At 44.6% G+C, this 17,913-nt stretch overlaps 1 protein-coding gene across 10 annotated transcripts in view; it reads right to left on the reverse strand.

Moving 5' to 3' along the window:
• Positions 1 to 17,913, reverse strand: part of myt1la (myelin transcription factor 1-like, a) — a 52,785-nt gene that overhangs the window by 22,198 nt on the left and 12,674 nt on the right. For 4 of the 10 annotated variants that reach the window (XM_035144405.2, XM_035144406.2, XM_035144399.2 and 1 more), the window contains exons 5-8: positions 14,613 to 14,675; positions 4,250 to 4,761; positions 1,744 to 2,374; positions 1,062 to 1,516 (exon numbers count right to left, since the gene is read on the reverse strand). In XM_035144405.2, coding sequence (XP_035000296.1) covers positions 1,062 to 1,516; positions 1,744 to 2,374; positions 4,250 to 4,761; positions 14,613 to 14,675 — 1,661 coding nt within the window. The remainder of the gene's footprint in view (positions 1 to 1,061; positions 1,517 to 1,743; positions 2,375 to 4,249; positions 4,762 to 14,612; positions 14,676 to 17,913) is intronic. The other 6 variants (XM_035144408.2, XM_035144403.2, XM_035144402.2 and 3 more) reach the window with 3 other exon arrangements.

Below are 17,913 nucleotides of genomic sequence, written 5' to 3' on the forward strand. Positions count from 1 at the left end.
GTTTTTATCCTCAAAAGCTGCTTTCACACCAAAGTCTGGACGTTTTCCTGACATTTTCCAGAGGGGCTGTAAGTGAGAGCACAAACATCCGAGTCAGTCGCTCGGGACGTTTCCCAGAACTTTCCCCGCAGCCCCTTGGTAACATGTCTGAATGAGTCCATGTGAGAATACAGAAGGAAAATGTCATGTTGATGAACACTGCTGTGTGTCCTGAAATCATCCTTCACATTTTATTAAAGATGAAAAATAAAACAAGACCTAAGCTGCTTTCAGACATGCACCTAAGTCCGAGTTGCTCCGATATTTTCCTGCAGCCTCCTCGTGAAATGTCTGTAAAATGTCAGAGTGAGCGAGTGGACGTGTGGACGAGGTTTCTAACACGTGACGGACGTGAAACTGGAAGAACACAAACATCTCAGGATGAAGAAGAGGAGCCGTACACGTAGAAGACGAAGACGTCAACTTGGAAAGACGAGGAGATTCCAGAGCTTCTGGTGATGACGGCCGACGCCGGTGTGGATGAGCTGTGAACAACAACACTGATCTTTCCACTGAACCGGACGATCTCTGGACCGTGCTTCATGTCTGAAAACAGCTTGTGTGACTGTGACTGCTAAACGAACACAGTCCTGCTGCAGTGCTGTGGTTTGATGACGGAGCTGCACACTGACGGACTGACAGAACTAAACCTGCCACAGGAAGTCCAGGCGTCACGGTAAAAATAGTCCTGGGATAAAAAAACTATTAAAAAAAACGTCCCAGACAACAGCTTCTCTTTCCCTGATGTCAGACGTTACGAACACCGCAGAATAAACTCCTCCTGAATTGAAAGTATTGTTTTAAGAGCAAATGTATTTCACGACACGTTATTCTGCAGGTCAGAGGTCAAAGCATCAGCGAGAGGTGACTGACATTTTATGAGACGACTGGAAACTCGATACAGACTATTTTTTTGCAGCAGTGACCACAAACCTGGAAAATCAATATAAAGTGTAACAAGTTTGCTGAACACGGATCAATAGTAACTGAGTAAAGGTCAGAGTGTGGGTTTGGCTTCTTACCTTTAGGGTAGTACGCCCTCTTCAACCCGTCGTGGTGCATCCTGGACTTGCGCTCCTCTCCCCCGCTGCTCAGCCTCGAGCTGTGCTCCCCGTGGCCGTGGTGATGGTGGTGGTGGTGGTGGTGGTGATCACGCCGGGGCAGCGCGTGCTCCGAGGCCATCCGGTCCCTCATGACCTTTGCCCTCTCTGACTCCATAGCGATGGCCTTCTCCAGCAGCGACAGATTTCCCTTGGCCATGTCGAAGGTCTCGTCCGAGCGGTCGGAGGCCACGGACGTGGTGTCTTCGTCGCCCTCCTGGCTGCAGCTGGTGGGGTAGCCTCTGGACGCCGGGCTCAGCTGCTCCTCCAGCTTCATCAGGTTCACCATGTCGGAGTAGCTGCGCTCCAGGGACCGGGGCTCGTCCAGCGCCCCCTGCTGGCAGCTCTCGTACCTGACAGTGGGATAAAAAAGTTGACTGTGCAGGTGTCAGTCACCAAAGATCCAAATCTGTTCTCAAAAAAGATAAAGTCTGGAGCGATAAAGAGTTTGAACATCGGATTTGTCGTCCGACACATCGATATATTTATCATTTATTTTACTGAAACTTTAATGCTGTGATATTTCATTATATTTAATAAGTGTCTCAACTCTCATCTCTAAACACCAACGTGAGGAATAAAAGAGATCCGAGGACGTACACACCTGTTCTGGTGATGCACCATGTGCGTGTCTGTCTGGTGTTGGAGTTGTTGGTGGAGGGCGTGGATGGCGGGGCGATCCGCCGGCTGGGCCTCACTCAGCTTCCGAGCCAGATCGAAGCACTGGTTCCTCAGACACTCCAGACTGCTGAGACACACCTCCTCCTCGCTCTCGTCCGCATGAAGCCTGACCCCGTGGCCGGAACGCCCGTTAGCGTGGCCGCAGTCCTCCACCATGATGCCCTCTGGGTAGCCGTCCTCGGGCAGCATGGCGCCGTGACCCTGCGCCAGGAGCTTCAGGGAGTCCACCGTCTCCCTGACCACGTCGCTGTCCAGGTCCACGCTCAGCTCGCCCTTCCTGTCGCCACGCTCGCTGACGTCATCCTCCTCGTCCTCGTCATCCTCTCCGGCACTGTTGGAGGAATTGCTGTTCATCTCGGACTCAGTCATGGCCTGGTAGGCGGCGTCTTCTGCGATCTTGCCCAGGTTGAGCAGCGACTTCGCGACCAATTCGTCGTAGTTCTCGTAATCTTCTCCGGTGCTGTTTCCAGCGCCGACGGGGCAGCTGTTGTTGTTGTCGTCCTTCTGGCCTGGAAGGAGCTTTGATTGTCCACCGGGTTTATAGTGGTTCTCTGCTGTCAGGAAAGACGGAGGAAAAACCTTTTAAAGCCAAAAATCCATCTCACATCAAAGCCGTTTTTTACCCATTAGCTTAGTTTCCTAAACAACATAAGCAGCAGGTAATTGGTCCAAAATACAGACGATGTGTGGATTCATTCTGTAGATAAAGTCACGTTCTGCTCCTTTATTAAAAGAAGAAAATCCTGCAGATGAAAAGGAAACAAAGCTGTTACGTCCTCTAATCAACTGCGCTGATGAACCCACTTTCTTCTCATATTCCTGAATACATTATCTGCATCCCTCCCAATTATCATCCACTGTTTACCCACAGAAAACACACAACCCAGAGCTGTGCAGAGCAGCGCCGCTCTCCCCGCTAAGCCTCGCTGTTGATTTTGGGGACAGCGACGGCGAATGAGAGCAGAGAAATTGAAAAGGGAGGCGTGTGAGGTGCTCCGATTCAGGAGCCATAAATATCCTCAGGAGGAGAAGCCGAGGCAGAGCGCATGTGACACGTCCGCCGAGACGAGGCTGGGAACGGGGAGGGGGGAGGGAGGGTGAGAGTTAATAACTCAGCAGAGCTCCTCTCCCGATTATTCGTGAAGCGCTGTCAGAAGCGATTGAGGACACGGGGGGTGTTGGGGGGGAATCGAGGGAAACGTGGTGGGAGGGAGAGCGCCGAGCATCTGGTCTACCAGCGACTCTGCTCAGCGTCACCGCTCCACCACTGCAGACTGCAGCCGAGGGTGGACACCAGCTTGACCCAGAACTGGAGCTGAATGTGAGCCGGTCCTCCAGACGCCGTCTCACTGTTCAATTAGCTGTTAACGTCTCTGCGGCTCCAGACCTGCTGCATGTCTCCTTTTCAGACAAATTCAAATACGATGGGATCTCAGCAGATGTTTGACATCTGGAAAACAAGTCGAAGACACTGCCCTCAGCAGAGAAATGACAGCATCAGTCATTTCTGTTCATGTCATGTGACCAAGAACAGGCTTTGCTATCATGACTCTTGGAAATGAGTAGATAGCGACTTTAGAGCCACAGAGGAGTCAACACGGGATCAGACTCTGAAGATCACTGTTTATTTCCTATTTCCAACAGACATGCAATTCACTTCCTCTAAACTGCCTCTGGTGGAAGTGTTTAAACACCAGTTCAGAGTCTGTTCTCAACCGGCCTGTTGGGAACCGGCTGGTTTCTTGACCTGTGCTGAGGCTGGTTGCAGTTTTCTTTCTGAAACTGTAAAAGTGCTGTAATTGAGCCGTTGCAGAAAACAGACCTGCCGCTGGACTCCTTTTGTATTTTGTAAAACATCTGCAGTAGTGTAGTCAAGGACTTAGTGTGAGACCCCCTGGTGTTCATAGTCTGCAAACCAGGAACGAGGAGCAGAGGGAAACAGCGCCCCCTAAAGGTCCCAGATCCACCCTCCTTCTTCCTCTCCATCTCAGATCCAAACAGCAGCTCATCACAAACAAACCCCAAAGTCAAAACCCCCAAAACTACAGAAGAAAAAATGGGAGTGAGTGATGTCGTGAACTAACATCACGAATATTTAAAGTGACCTCATGTGGGAATATCGATCGTAAACGTCTTCACGTTTTCTACACGTTATTTGAAACGAGCACAGTCAGTTCACCACCGGCACTAAAAACGTCAGCCTCAATTTGCTGCCACCTAAATATGAATATAAACCAATGACTTTATATAGAGATGGACGAAATGACAAAACGTGAAGCCAAAACATCTGGATCGCCCCCTGGTGGCTGGCAGCAGTACAGATGATAAATATGAATATGGACTCAACTAAAACATTTGAATTACACATAAAAAAAAAACTAATTTTATTACATCAATGAAACATGAGTAGAAACTTTTTTGTGACTCACCCTGCTGATGATTATGCTCCTCTTCCTCCTCCTCTTCGTCCTCTTGCTCATCTTCATCTCCCTCGTCCTCCTGCTCCTCCTCATCATCGCCATCATCCACCTCCTCCTCCTCGTCGTCCATCCCATCCTCCTCCTCCTCTTCCTCCTCCTCCTCTGCCCTCTCTCCTCCTACTGTCGTAACCGCTCTCTCCACCTCTAGCTCATCTTCTTCCTCCTCCTCCTCATCGCCCTGCTCCTCGTTGTCCTCTGAGAACTCATCCTCCACCTCCTCCTCATCTCCCTCTCTCTCCCCATCCTCTTCCTCCTCCTCATCCTCCGCTACCTCCCCTTGCTCCTTCCCCACATCCCCTGCCTCTATGGCTTGGTTCTCGTAGCTGGTGTAGGCACTGGCTTCCTCCTCCTCCTCCTCCTCGCCCGGGCAGGAGGTGAGAAAGGGCCTCCTCTTGGCAGCCGGCTCCAGCGGCTGTTTTTCCAGAGCCTTCCTCTTCTTGGCCAGCGGGCAGCCGTAGACACTGAGGCGAGACAGAGGGCGCATACATGATCAGCGGCCATCTTTGTTCTCATATCCACTATTTGATCATTTGCGTGATTTTATCTTTAACTTCACTGGCCCAAAGCTTCGCCTCCCACTGCTAACTGCAGCTGATTCTAAGGTCAAACAAGTCTGGAGAACTGAGCCAACTCTGGCAGACACATGCGGGCCAGAGCTGGCTAACATTTAATACAACACAGCCAGAAAACCACCGACATTCAGAGGAGAGCTCCACTTGGCTGGGAGCTTGGTTATATTTGATTTTTGGCCTTTCAGAATTATTGGTTTATAGACAAAAGGTCACAGCTGGACTGATAAAAGTTGAGCTCCACATCTGTTCGATGGAAGAGATCACAAATATTGTTCTGCTATCAACACAACTCAGATTGTCTAATTATGATCATTTCACTGTGACATGGAAATTGTCTTTATACTTTATATGCTGTGTGTTACAGTTTTACACTATTTTTGTTGTTTATCCAAGAAATTAGTGAATATTACTTTTCTGTAATGTCCTCAAACAACTTCAGAGCAATTCTACCAATGTCACATGTGAAATTGTCCCAGAGAGAGAAACACGAGTCCCAATGTGAATATTAAAGGAGACACAGCGGAACGTCTCGTTCCCTTGAAGAAAATATTGCATTAAGTCTAAAGGTCTTTTTAGTAGATATATAAAATACATATTTTGAGTATTTCCACCTTAACACCACAGTGAGGAAATGCCAGTATTAAAAAAAACTGATTCAAACAGTCCGGGCTTGTGATGTCACAAACCTAAGAAACCAATCCTATGAACTTGTGGGTGGAGCTCAGCAGCTGGAAAAGGCTCCTCGACTGCAGGTGGCGCTGTGAGGCTGGGGAGACTGGGAGCAGGGGCGGGGCCACATCAGCATAAACATAGATCCCAGTCAATGAGTCGGGGTTCAGCCAATTTAAGGTCATCAGGGGGATTTTTACTGGAGTGGGACTTGAACTGTAAAACTTAGTATATCTAGAAATCATTGTATTTGACTGTTTTACATCAAACAACTTCAGAGCAATTCTACCAATGTCACATTTGAGATCGTCCCAAAGAGAAAAACACGAGTCCCAGTATGAATATCAAAGAGTCCCAGTGGGACGTCTCGTTCACTTCAAGCTGCAAAGATTGCATTAAGTCTTAAGGTCTTTTTTTATAAGCTAATTTTTTTTTCACAAAACTGAAAAAAATGTTGCATTAAATTATTTACATGGACTGCTGTGCACATCTCCTCCGTCGTCGCAATGAAGTTGAAAGTGCTGCCCCTGATTTGAGCCATTTCACTTGTCAGTGTTAAAGGAAGGAGCAGCGCAGACCCATTGATACTTGGATGAATCCAGACTGGAGGCATAAAATCCACAGGAGACTGGAGGCTGTGGTAAACCAACAGCTGTCTGAGTTTTTAATCATGTAAATAGTAAAGCTATGTGCTGTGCGGTTCGGAGCCGGCATGAAAAACACAATCTGGGTGTTTTCAGGGAGACGATGGAGCAATCAGCCAACGATTTCACAATATGAAGCCACGTAGTCATAACCTCTGCTAAGGACGTTAGGTTTTCATCTGTATTTGTTTGTCAGCAAGAGAACAGAAAAAAATCCAGAACGTCTTTCCATGAAACTTGATGGAAGGTGCGGTTTGGGTCAGAGAAGAACTCTTTAGATTCTAGTGTGGATCTGGATCAGGGGGCGGATCGTGGATTTATACATTTTTTAACTTTCTTTAACATTGTGAGATTTTTTACAATTTTTGTTGATTTCTAAGAGAATAATTCATGGATCTTGATTTTTTAAAAAGTGTAATTTGGAGCAGATACGAATAAAAATCTGGATTAAATATGGTTTCATAAGAAAACTACTAAACCTCATTTACTGCCATTGTGTGATTGGCTGAAACAGTCTTGCTGAAACTGAAAATTGAAACATCACATTTTAGGCAGTAAGAAATTCTCCAAGGTCATTGTCTTGTGCTCACAATTAAAACAAAGAGGATTATTGTTAATATCTCAACATAAATATCTATTAAATCACAAAACAGTAACAAATATAAAGTGAGCATACATGACATTTCATTTGACTCGGTTGTTTCTATCAGCATGAAAACGTATGAAGGTTCAAACCAACAAACACATTTCACGTCGTCCTGATTCTGAGTCGGTTTCTCGTTCCCGGAGATGAGCAGAGAATCGTTTGAGAGTCGACCGTCGGGGTCAACGTCATCATCACGAGGGTCCGTGGCTCAGAGGTCAAAGTGCTCGTTGTTCACGTGTTAAAACCCCGAAGAGGATTTTTAACACTCGCTCTCACTGAGGAGGAGAATCAGCCGCTGACAAAAAAAACCCCAAAGCTTATTCAACCGGGGCCTCAATTACGCAAATCCCATAATAGTCATTAACTGTTGGCAAAATTCTGCTTTAATTGCTCCAAAACAGCAAGCACAATTATACACGGCTTTAATGTGGATTTTACGAAATCAATTAGGCCATTTCCATATGAAAGCGCTTGTTTTGTGCTTGAGGATGAATTGGAGGAGGTGACGCTGCTTTTCAGAATAAAACCAAACCTGCAGATTAAAGCATGAAAACCATTCAAACTCAACTTTTTCTTTTATCAATCAACAAACAAATGCCACAAATTATAAATCCCTTTAAACGTTGTTATCTCTTTAATACGATGATATTCATTAGCTTTTTTGTCACAGTGTGCGAGTTTGAAAGCATTTAGCTTCAGGGCAAAACCTCCAATCTGATGCACGTGTTAAAGTACGAGACTATTTGCCATCGCTGCAGGAATTCCACAGCATGATATAGTTGACCATCATCAGCATCTTCACAAAAAGCTCCAACTAAATGTGATCCACGTGGAAGGACAATAAAAGAGGACCTAGGATTAACCCCTGTGGAACTCCAAAGGACATAGTGTCTTTATCTATTTCACATCACTGAAATAAAATCTTTCACCACATTTTCCACAAATTCAGCTCCACCTGACGGACTGAATAATAAGTCGTACATCCAGTACTTTCTCCCTGAAATCATTTACATTATTATCATATTTTTATATTAATAATAGCAAAGTAAATTCAATGAGATCGTCTCTGCTTCAGATTGATGCATCGTTTTTTCACCTCCTTTCATCATTGTCTTCCGTGTTTCAGTGTTTCTCCATAAAAAGATATATATTCAATTCCCTATAATCCAATTAAGGTATTATTACATTAATATGTTTGATGTTTGCAGAAACCTGAAATGTCAGAAATGCCAACAAAGCTTTGTTTGAAGAGAAACTGCGATTAAATCCAATTCATTCACCACACAGCACTGCAGCAATATTCCTTCCCGATAACACACACACACACACACACACACACACACACACACACACACACACACACAGACACACACACACACACACAAACACACACACACACACACACACACACACACACACATTTTACCTCAAATGATCCCCCCAGTTTTACCCAATAGGCTGTCAGACTGCCAGCTTGCCTGTGTGTGTGTGTGTGTGTGTTTTTTTTGAGTGTGTGTGCGTGTACTATGTGTGTGTGTATTGAATGTGTGTGTGTGTGTGTGTGTGTGTGTGTGTGTGTGTGTGTGTTGTGTGTGTGTGTGTGTGTGTGTGTGTGTGTGAGAGAGTGACCTCAGCCACCTTGCTGTCTCCCGCCAATTAAAATTCCGGTAGTAATTAAAGCAGATCAGAAACGAGGGAACGCGGCAGACAAGGGCGAGAGACTACGCATGGTAATTATGTGCAGGGAAAGAGAGAGGGGAGGGTTCTATCATCACATTTTCTCTTAAACTGATCTGCTGCAGTTTGATTTGATGCATTAAGATTAATTACAGTCGATCGATAATCTATCAATATAAAGATCAACTGATTCCAATGTACAGAAGAAACAGGAACACAAACATGATTTTTCTTTCTGGAGACATTTAGGTTTTTGTTAGATTTTTTTAAAAGAAGACCATTTGACACCTGCTTCTGCAGAGTTGCATTATGGGATGTTTGCATTAATATTGCTCAGCTAGCAAGTCACTTTGAGTCCGTTTATATAAAACAGTTTAGTTAGCCCACTGTTAGCCACAACAGCTTGATTGAGAAGGATTCAGTACATCAGTGGACATTATTAATCAATGAGCTCCACTCTTGTCTGTTTTAAAATCCTCCGGTGTTAAATCCATAATCGAGCACAGAAGTTTCCCCATATCTAAATAAATATCCACTTCTTTGTTAATGGACGTGGGTGGAATTTCTCTTGGGTTTGATCCGTCAAGTTGTTTACAAAGTCAAAAGTTTTATTATTAACACTTTTTTTTTTACGTGAGTACTTTGTGACATGAAGAATGTGAACAAGGCGACGGAAATAGCATCGTGATAATTACATCTAGATATGTGAGGCTAGGTAGGATCATCGCTCCCGGCAACGGCATGTGCCAACATTCATCGCCATGGCAATGCTTTTTTTACTAACCGAGGGGTATACAGGTATATATATATATATATATATATATATATATATGCGACACTGGATGGTGGCAGTGATGCAAGGAAGGAGGGGAGGGGGGTAATGTGGGCGAACCGAACCAATGTTCACATCCTATACTAGCGGTTGCCATGGGAGACAGGCTGCATCCCTCCTGGTCCTCATACTGCAGCATCCACTCGGTGCTGTCGCCATGGTGACATCCTCCAGAGAGAGAGAAGGAGAGAGAGAGAGAGAGAGAGAGAGAGAGAGAGAGAGAGAGAGGGGGAGAGAGAGAGGGAGAGAGAGAGAGGGAGAGAGGGAGAGGGAGAGAGAGAGAGAGAGGAGAGAGAGAGGGAGAGAGGGAGAGAGAGGGGAGAGAGAGAGAGAGAGAGAGAGAGAGAGAGAGAGAGAGGAGAGAGAGAGAGAGAGAGAGAGAGAGAGAGAGAGGGAGAGAGAGAGGGAGAGAGAGAGAGAGAGAGGAGAGAGAGAGAGAGAGAGAGAGAGAGAGAGAGAGAGAGAGAGAGAGAGAGAGAGAGAGAGAGAGAGAGAGAGAGAGAGAGAGAGAGGAGAGAGAGAGAGAGAGAGGAGAGAGAGAGAGAGAGAGAGAGAGAGAGAGAGAGAGAGAGAGAGAGAGAGAGAGAGAGAGAGAGAGAGAGAGAGAGAGAGAGAGAGAGAGAGATGTAAAGTGAAAGAGAGAAAGACAAAGAAAGGTAGGGAGGAAGAAAGAAAGGAGGGCGGGGGGGGGGGCACAGGGAGAGACAGAGGCTTTAATCCTCACCCCCTCCTCTCCAAACTCATTCATTGGCGTTGACGGCAGCACTGAGCCGTGATGTGGAGGAATGCTGTGATTGGCTCTCAGGAATAAATCAAGATACGAAGATAAAGTTACGATACTTTTCTTATTGTCAACAAATCCCAGGAAAAAGAAGAAGCAGAATCTGAATTTCCCACGAGGGATTCAGACTGCATGAGTGTGCACGAGGGATTCAGACTGCATGAGTGTGCACGAGGGATTCAGACTGCATGCGTGTGCACGAGGGATTCAAGCTGCATGAGTGTGCCAGGATTCAGACTGCATGCGTGTGCACGAGGGATCAAGTGCATGGTGTGCACGAGGATTCAAGCTGCATGAGTGTGCACGAGGGATTCAAGCTGCATGAGTGTGCACGAGGGATTCAAGCTGCATGAGTGTGCACGAGGGATTCAAGCTGCATGAGTGTGCACGAGGGATTCAAGCTGCATGAGTGTGCACGAGGGATTCAGACTGCATGCGTGTGCACGAGGGATTCAAGCTGCATGCGTGTGCACGAGGGATTTAAGCTGCATGAGTGTGCACGAGGGATTCAAGCTGCATGAGTGTGCACGAGGGATTCAGGCTGCATGAGTGTGCACGAGGGATTCAAGCTGCATGAGTGTGCACGAGGGATTCAAACTGCATGAGTGTGCAGGATTCAAGCTGCATGAGTGTGCACGAGGGAGATTCTGAGACGAGTTACTAGGCCAATTTAAAGGGACAAAAACTGAGATTTACAGAATAAGGTCATAATAAAGTCATATTATCTCATAATATTATGAGAAAAAAAGTAATTTGATGGGAATTAAGTCATAATGTTATAGGATTAAGTTAGGGTTAAGGTGTCCAAATATTAAGGGGATAGAGTTATAATATCAGGAGGAAAATAGTCATATGATGAGAATAAAGTTATAATATTACAAGATTAAAGTTGTACTATCATATCATGAAAATAAGACAAAATAAAGTTGTAATATTAAGAAAAACTAGACTGACAAATTTTGTATCAAATAAACTGACTTTATTGTTTGACTCTAACAAGAAGTAACACAGTCTTAGGAATGTGCATTGCTATTTTTATTTATTTATTTCAAGTTTATCTTTATTGACAGGACGGCAGAAGAGTGGGATGGGGGCCATGGGAACTGAACCTGCGGCCGCTGCCCACTGATGCTCGTGTGTTCTCAACAACTGGAAACATCTCGAGGTTAAAATCTATTTTGCTCTTCTCAAATTAGGATTCGCTTCAAAACTGGAGCTTTTTTTTTTTTCGAAGAATCAATACTGAGCACGAACCAAATTCAAATCTGTAAACTTTGAGCGTTGCCATTTGTCGGCTGTTGTTTAGCAGGTTAGCTTCAGTTAGCATTCGTGGGTCTCGTTAGTGTCTTGCTGGGATTCCACGCCCCTGGAGCGGCGCCGGAGTTTTGTGTCAACATTTGAAGCCAAACAAATAATCATAGAAGTCATTTGAATTACCGACGGCAGTGGAGGTTTTTTTTTGAAGGAGAATTTCCGTCTGTGTTAACAAAGCCCGACTGACAGTTCTCACATTACCATGAATGCAAAGTTGGGCTAAACACATTCTGGACCTCTCTGTTCTTGAAGCAACGAGGATGAAACCGACATCCGTCTTTTCATCCGACTCTGGGGGAGACGCTTATGAAATGTAAAATTAAATTCTCACCAAAGGTTTTTTTCGGATATGGTTGACTCATGTGGAGTCAGGGGGGACTTCCCGACCAGTAAAGTCTTATTAGCATTCAGCGGAAAGACGGAAAAATAAATAACACGAAAGAAATCAGACAGGAAACAAATTAGCAAAAGCTGTGTTCTCCCTCCGCGCTGTGTCTTTGTAAAATCAGACGTCTGAGTGGCGTGTGATCAGCTGATGATTAACTGATTAAGTAATTCATCCAACGTTTCTCCAGAGAGAAACCATCACAACCTCTCTCTCTCTCTCTCTCTCTCTTCTCTCTCTCTCTCTCTCTCTCTCTCTCTCTCTCTCTCTCTCCTGTCAGAGCAGGTAAAAGTTTCCAATGTTGAAAAAGTCCTTAAAGTGCTCAGACTGTTTTTGAATTTCAGGTGAAAACATAAATTCCGATGTGAAACAATCACTTCGATTTTTTCTGTGATTTTAATTATTTAGCATTTTTTGATTGTTGGTTTGATGGGTTAGGTTATTAAATTTTTTTTTGGACGAGCATAAGGAGCTTGATTTTACGATCTTTGGTTTTGGTTTGTGTTTTCACTTAAAAACTATTCAACCGATTTCCATAACATTTTGTGGACGGGTGGAGCATGAGGCAATCCACTGGGGTGGATCCATTTAATTTTTTTTTACGTTGGCGGATGTACAGTACGTTCTCTCTCGGCCCTTTTCCAGTTCCTCATATAAAAATGATTCAAGTTAGTATTAATCTAATGTCTCAAGAAACTACTTTTTCATTTCTACTGTTATTTCTATTTGGCAACGATTCCTGCATTTACTATGTAAACACTTAATATTTATATTGTCACTAATTATACACTTTATACTTGTATTTGTATCTTTACTTTTATTTTTAGACTCATACTCTAGTTTTATTCTCTGTATTCTATTATATATTGTGTTACTGTAATCTGGAGAAAACTGGCACAATAATTTTCTTTTGGATAAATAAAGTCTTGTTTTATCATAATTTACCTTATTTTATCTTAATTTATCTTCGCTCCACAAACAACACAATAATCCACAGAAGTCAGTTGGGGTAACGTGACAAAAACATGAAATATTCCTTTGAAACTTTGTGATAATCCTGATCACAGAGCAGTGGAGTAATCACAAGTGAAAAAAGGCTGTGAGACGGTTTTAAAATCAAATCTCGCTCCTCTCGCTCAAACACTCGTACATTTCCATCAGATTATTCATAAGAAAGTGTGATTTTTTTTTTTTGTTTCTCGTGGATGTTGAGCTCTTATTTTCGGAGTTTGGCTCTGCTCGCGCCTGACGCTGAATTTTCCCGGGGAAGCTCTGTGCCCTTCGCAGCAGCATCAGTCTGCTCTGCCAGCGATTCGCCATCCTGCCCCTTCTCATTATCTCTCCGTTACCTCGGGCGTCGAACCACCGCTGTCCTGAGCTGTGCAACCTCCTCACGCAGCCTCCCACACACACACACAATCCTCCACGGTGGAAACAATACCATGGAGATATTTCTAAATAACCTCAAAACATCTCAACAAGCGCTTTGATTTCATAATGGATGTTTAAATGGTTGTTTGTTTTTTTCCACCTTAATAATGGAAAATACTTTATTTCCTCCTCCACAGCCTCGTATTCATTCTTCAACTGTTATTTTGCTTTGAGTTAAAACCTCCGCGGTCCACTTCTGCTTCAACGCTGCCATACTACACTTGTTTTGATATATATTTCACGTGTTTTATAAAAATTTAATGAGTTTAAACCAGGATTTGTGCAGAAAAATGCAATGTTACGTTGGTTTACATTGTTCCACTCATGTCAGGAAAGAACTGGACCAACGTGTTTACGTTGACAACAAACGCAGGCATCGTACGTTTTGTTCTGTACGAATAAATAAGACTCTCAAGGGGCTTATTTCACAATAATATCACTTTTCCTGCAGAGAATAAAGACGTTAAAACAGCCGTGACTCATCGTGGGGTCACATTGTGCAGCGGCCCCCTCAAAGTTTGTTGGTAATTCACAGTTTCAGCGTCTCCTGAAGCGACAGAGATCTGAGGCAGGAACCATCCGTCCTGCCGCCTGAAGGGCGGCACGGCGGCGGAGCGGACGGCCATCGGTCAGAGTGACCCGGGGACTTCACAGCCCCGCGCTCGGCCTGATTGGTTTTTCTATCTGCGGCCCTGTGACAGAGCGCCGGAGCTACTGACCGGAGGCAACGAGCTGCCGATGGAGGAGGTTTGAAACCGCGACGCGACCTTGTTTGTTATCGCTGCACTTCGGTTTCTGAGCTGTTGAGTGAGACTGAACCCCTTCATGAAATATATGTTTTACATCACATTTATTTTCAATGTTCTCCCATGTTTTAGTTTTCATTTCATTCATACTGTGAAATGTATTTCTCTAATGCTGTTTAAGACATAACAATAATCAAATATAATACATTTTAAGTTGTTAATTTATTAATTTTAAACCTATAAAGATTTGAAATTAGACATATTGTGTCAGAGTCTGTAAGAAACTCAGCAAGTCAGAGAAATCCAGGGTTTGGAGGATTAAATATCAGGGATCATTTTTTAAGTTTCCCTAAGAAAAACATTTTGGGGAATTGTTCCAACGCACACTTTTAAAGGCTCTTATTTTTGTTTTCAAATTTAATTTTACAGTGTCCAAACTAAAACATCCTCAGACTTCTGCTTCACCTTTTCTGCGTCGTACTAAATCACTTCTTGGAACAAAAGACAAAGTTATTTTCTTCTGACTTTTAGAATTGTTTTGAATAAATTGAATTGTCGCGCCCACCTCCTGAAAACATGAGAAGTTTAAACAACCAGTGTCTGAGCGGTTCGTACCTGCGGTGTCGGGCGTACTTGCCGCTGACGTGTCCGCTGCCATCACAGCCCGGGGTGGGACAGCTGAGGACGGGAGAACACAAAGTAAGAACATGGGACATATGATAAATAACTAACCACGTCCCTCAGACACAGGAACGCAGCCCCAGACTGACACGACTGAAAGCCACTGCGTCCTTTCAGTCTCTTCTTCATTTCCTGTCTCTAGTTTGCTTTGTGTCTCCTTCAAGTTGTGTCTGTCCTTGTTTTGTGTTTTTTTCTGGTTCTTCTATGTCGATTTATGTTAATTTTTCCTCTTTGTGGTCATTATATGTGTTTCTTGTTATTTTGTCTGCGTTTTGAAATCACTTTGTGGTAATTGTTTGTCTCTTTTTGTTGTTTTGTGTCTTTTAACCGACTCCTAAGACTTTTTAAACCACAAATATTAACAATCCCTTCACATGGAGGCTCTGGCCCAGGAGCTGGTCTAATAATCCACATTATAAATAAATATGAATTAGATTGAAACAGGATTGACCTAACCCGGGCTTGGTTCAGTCCGGGGTTAGATGAGAAGAGCCGCGTCTCATTCAGCTGCTTCTTTCTCTCTGAATGTTTTTTTTCCGTATCGTGGCTGCGGTCGACAGCAGAACTCTCCAGAGCTCTGAGTCACGCTACTGCAGCTTTCAGGCCGCTCTGACCTGAAGACACGCAGACCGCCAGCCAACGCACACCGCTTGGCTTCAGGGACTCCACACCCACGACCTCTGACCCCCCGCTGCAGAGCTCCACCCACCCTCCACCCAACAGCACCTGATTTATACTCGCTCTCACTGCAGGATAAAAATGGAGCCGCACGAAGACGGAGGTGAAGGTTTACCATCACGAGTGCAGAGAGGAGGAGGAGGGGGAGGAGAGCGAAGAGGAGGAGTAGGAAGGAGGAGGAAGGAGGAGGAAGAAAATGAGAAATTGGAGGAATGTAAAGGAGGAAGAGAATCAAGAAAGAATGGTGAGGAAAATTGTGCAAAAGTGAGAAGCAGGGAAAGGAGAATCAGGAGGAGGAAGATGAGAAGGTAAATTACAAAGAGTTGGAGGAGGAAGAGGAGGAGAAGATATAAAAGCAGCGTGAGGAAATGAGATGGAAGAGGAAGAAGTGGGGGGGGGAAATAGAGTCGAAAAGAGGCTGAAGAAGAGAAGAGGAAGGACAGGAGGAAGAGGAGCGGGAGAGAAATGGAGGTGGAGGAAGAGCAGGAGAGGTTTTGTTCAAGGTGAGGAAGCTCATCAATCTGTGTTGCCTTATTGATTCCAGCTCGTGTGTGTGTGTGTGTGTGTGTGTGTGTGTGTGTGTGTGTGTGTGTGTGTGTGTGTGTGTGTGTGTGTGTGTGTGTGTGTGTGTGTTTCTCAACTCCCACGGTACAATGTCACACACACTGTCCAATCATGATCCAATTCCCACAATGCATCACGCTGCTGTGTCGAGCCTTAAACTCTCAACACTAAATACAAAAACTTTCGCTTGTTTGTAAAGAATCTGAATATTGAATTTGCTTCTTGTGTTTTATTTTAGTTCAGCAGATTTAAAGTTTATATTATAAATGCTGGTTATCGGCCTATAGGAGGAAACTTTAAGTTAAAAAAGTTCCCCAACGAACGTGTCGTCTCCTCCTGCTGACGGCTGCGTGAGGAAAACATTAAAACAACATTTCTGAGCCGTTATTTTGAAAGATTCATGTCCCGCTGGTTCGGAGCTGAGAGCCACAGACAGGGCAGAGAAATCCAAAAGTATTTAGAGACGACTAAAGCTGCTGGTTTTGATCTTTTCATTTGGATTTGCTGACAGCAACAGAAACACAGAATATCAACCAACGCATGTTCTGTTATTTAGGAGCACTCTGTTTTTTAATCAGCATCTTCTAGACGCCACCTTCTCGGTTCCCTTTACTCTGTTGAGTTTTAACAAGACATCCCGTTAACGTGGGACTGTCGACCTGCAGCGTTATCAAGCTGCTGCCGCTCCCTCAGTCAGAAACGTAAACAGCACACATGGGAAGTGGATCAGGGATTGTCCCGATCCAGCGAGACCAAAAGGTCAAAGTGTCAACACAAACTTTAGGACTCATCCTGGAGTAAATTGCATGAGACTCATTAGTTGTGCTCATTAGTCAGCCTGGCTGGCAGGAAGATTCATTTACCATCATCCTGCAGTTAGAGTTAAAATTCAGAGCTGTGATGCAGCAGCTGCAGCTCTGACTCCCACTGATGTGATGTGTTTACTTAGCAATTCAAATGAACTCATGGAAGACGTTTAATATCACAGCCACATGGTTTTTTTAACCCAAATCTGCCACATCACACCACAATCACAAATTAATTTGTACATGTTAATCCCTGAAGATTAGTCGGATTAGTCGGTGACTGTGATGAAATAAATAAAAGTGATGAAGATATTCAGAGATTTCTCGTGACTTAATGAGAGTCTCACAGTATTTACACTCAGAGTCATGTCTGTCATTAACGGTAACTTCAAAGATTCTCCGTCCGCGTGCACGGCTCCTGGCGTCACATCCAAATCCAGGGAGATGTCCCTGCTCCGCCGCTCAGGGCTCGCTCGGTGCAGACGGGACATGTTGTTTACAGTAAAGTGCTGACCTGGATCAAACCGGGTTCAAACGTAATCTGCTGCACACACCAATATTTGTCAGTTTCACTAAATGAGATTAAGTGAAGCAGAAACGTTCCCCTTCACACACACAGACACACACACACACACACACACACACAGGTAGCAGTGATAATCCACACTGTCTCCGGTCCTGTTACCGTCACAATGAAATGAGAAACGTGTCTAACTTGATCCAATCTGCTCATGTATAACACAACAGGGTCACACATTAACACGACCCGCTGCCGACCCACTGCTGTATCTCACAACTTTTTGAATTCATTCCCTCAGAAACCCGGTTGCAGCCTCCACGTCGTTGCAGATGCTGCGGTGATCCACCAGTTAATCTCTAACGAACGAGGGAATTCACCGTTTCCGTGGTTTCAAAGTTCATGGACCACGGAGGCAAACATAATTACATCATCTGGATAGATGTTATTCTGAGGCAGTGGTGTCATGTGTCGTAACAGCTACTGTCTGTGTGTTTACTGGCTGCGGCACGGTGGGTCAGTGGTTAGCAGCGAGATGTTTCTGGGTTCAAACCGATGGCGGACCAGGGCCTCTCAGTGTCTGCTGTCCTCCCAGAGTCCAACACATGCAGCTGAGGTGGATCTGAACCTGTCCGTAGGTGTGAATGATTGTTTGTCTCTAAATAGACGT

The sequence above is a fragment of the Hippoglossus stenolepis genome, chromosome 20 (genome assembly GCF_022539355.2).
Source record: "Hippoglossus stenolepis isolate QCI-W04-F060 chromosome 20, HSTE1.2, whole genome shotgun sequence".
In the NCBI taxonomy this organism is placed as follows: domain Eukaryota; kingdom Metazoa; phylum Chordata; class Actinopteri; order Pleuronectiformes; family Pleuronectidae; genus Hippoglossus; species Hippoglossus stenolepis.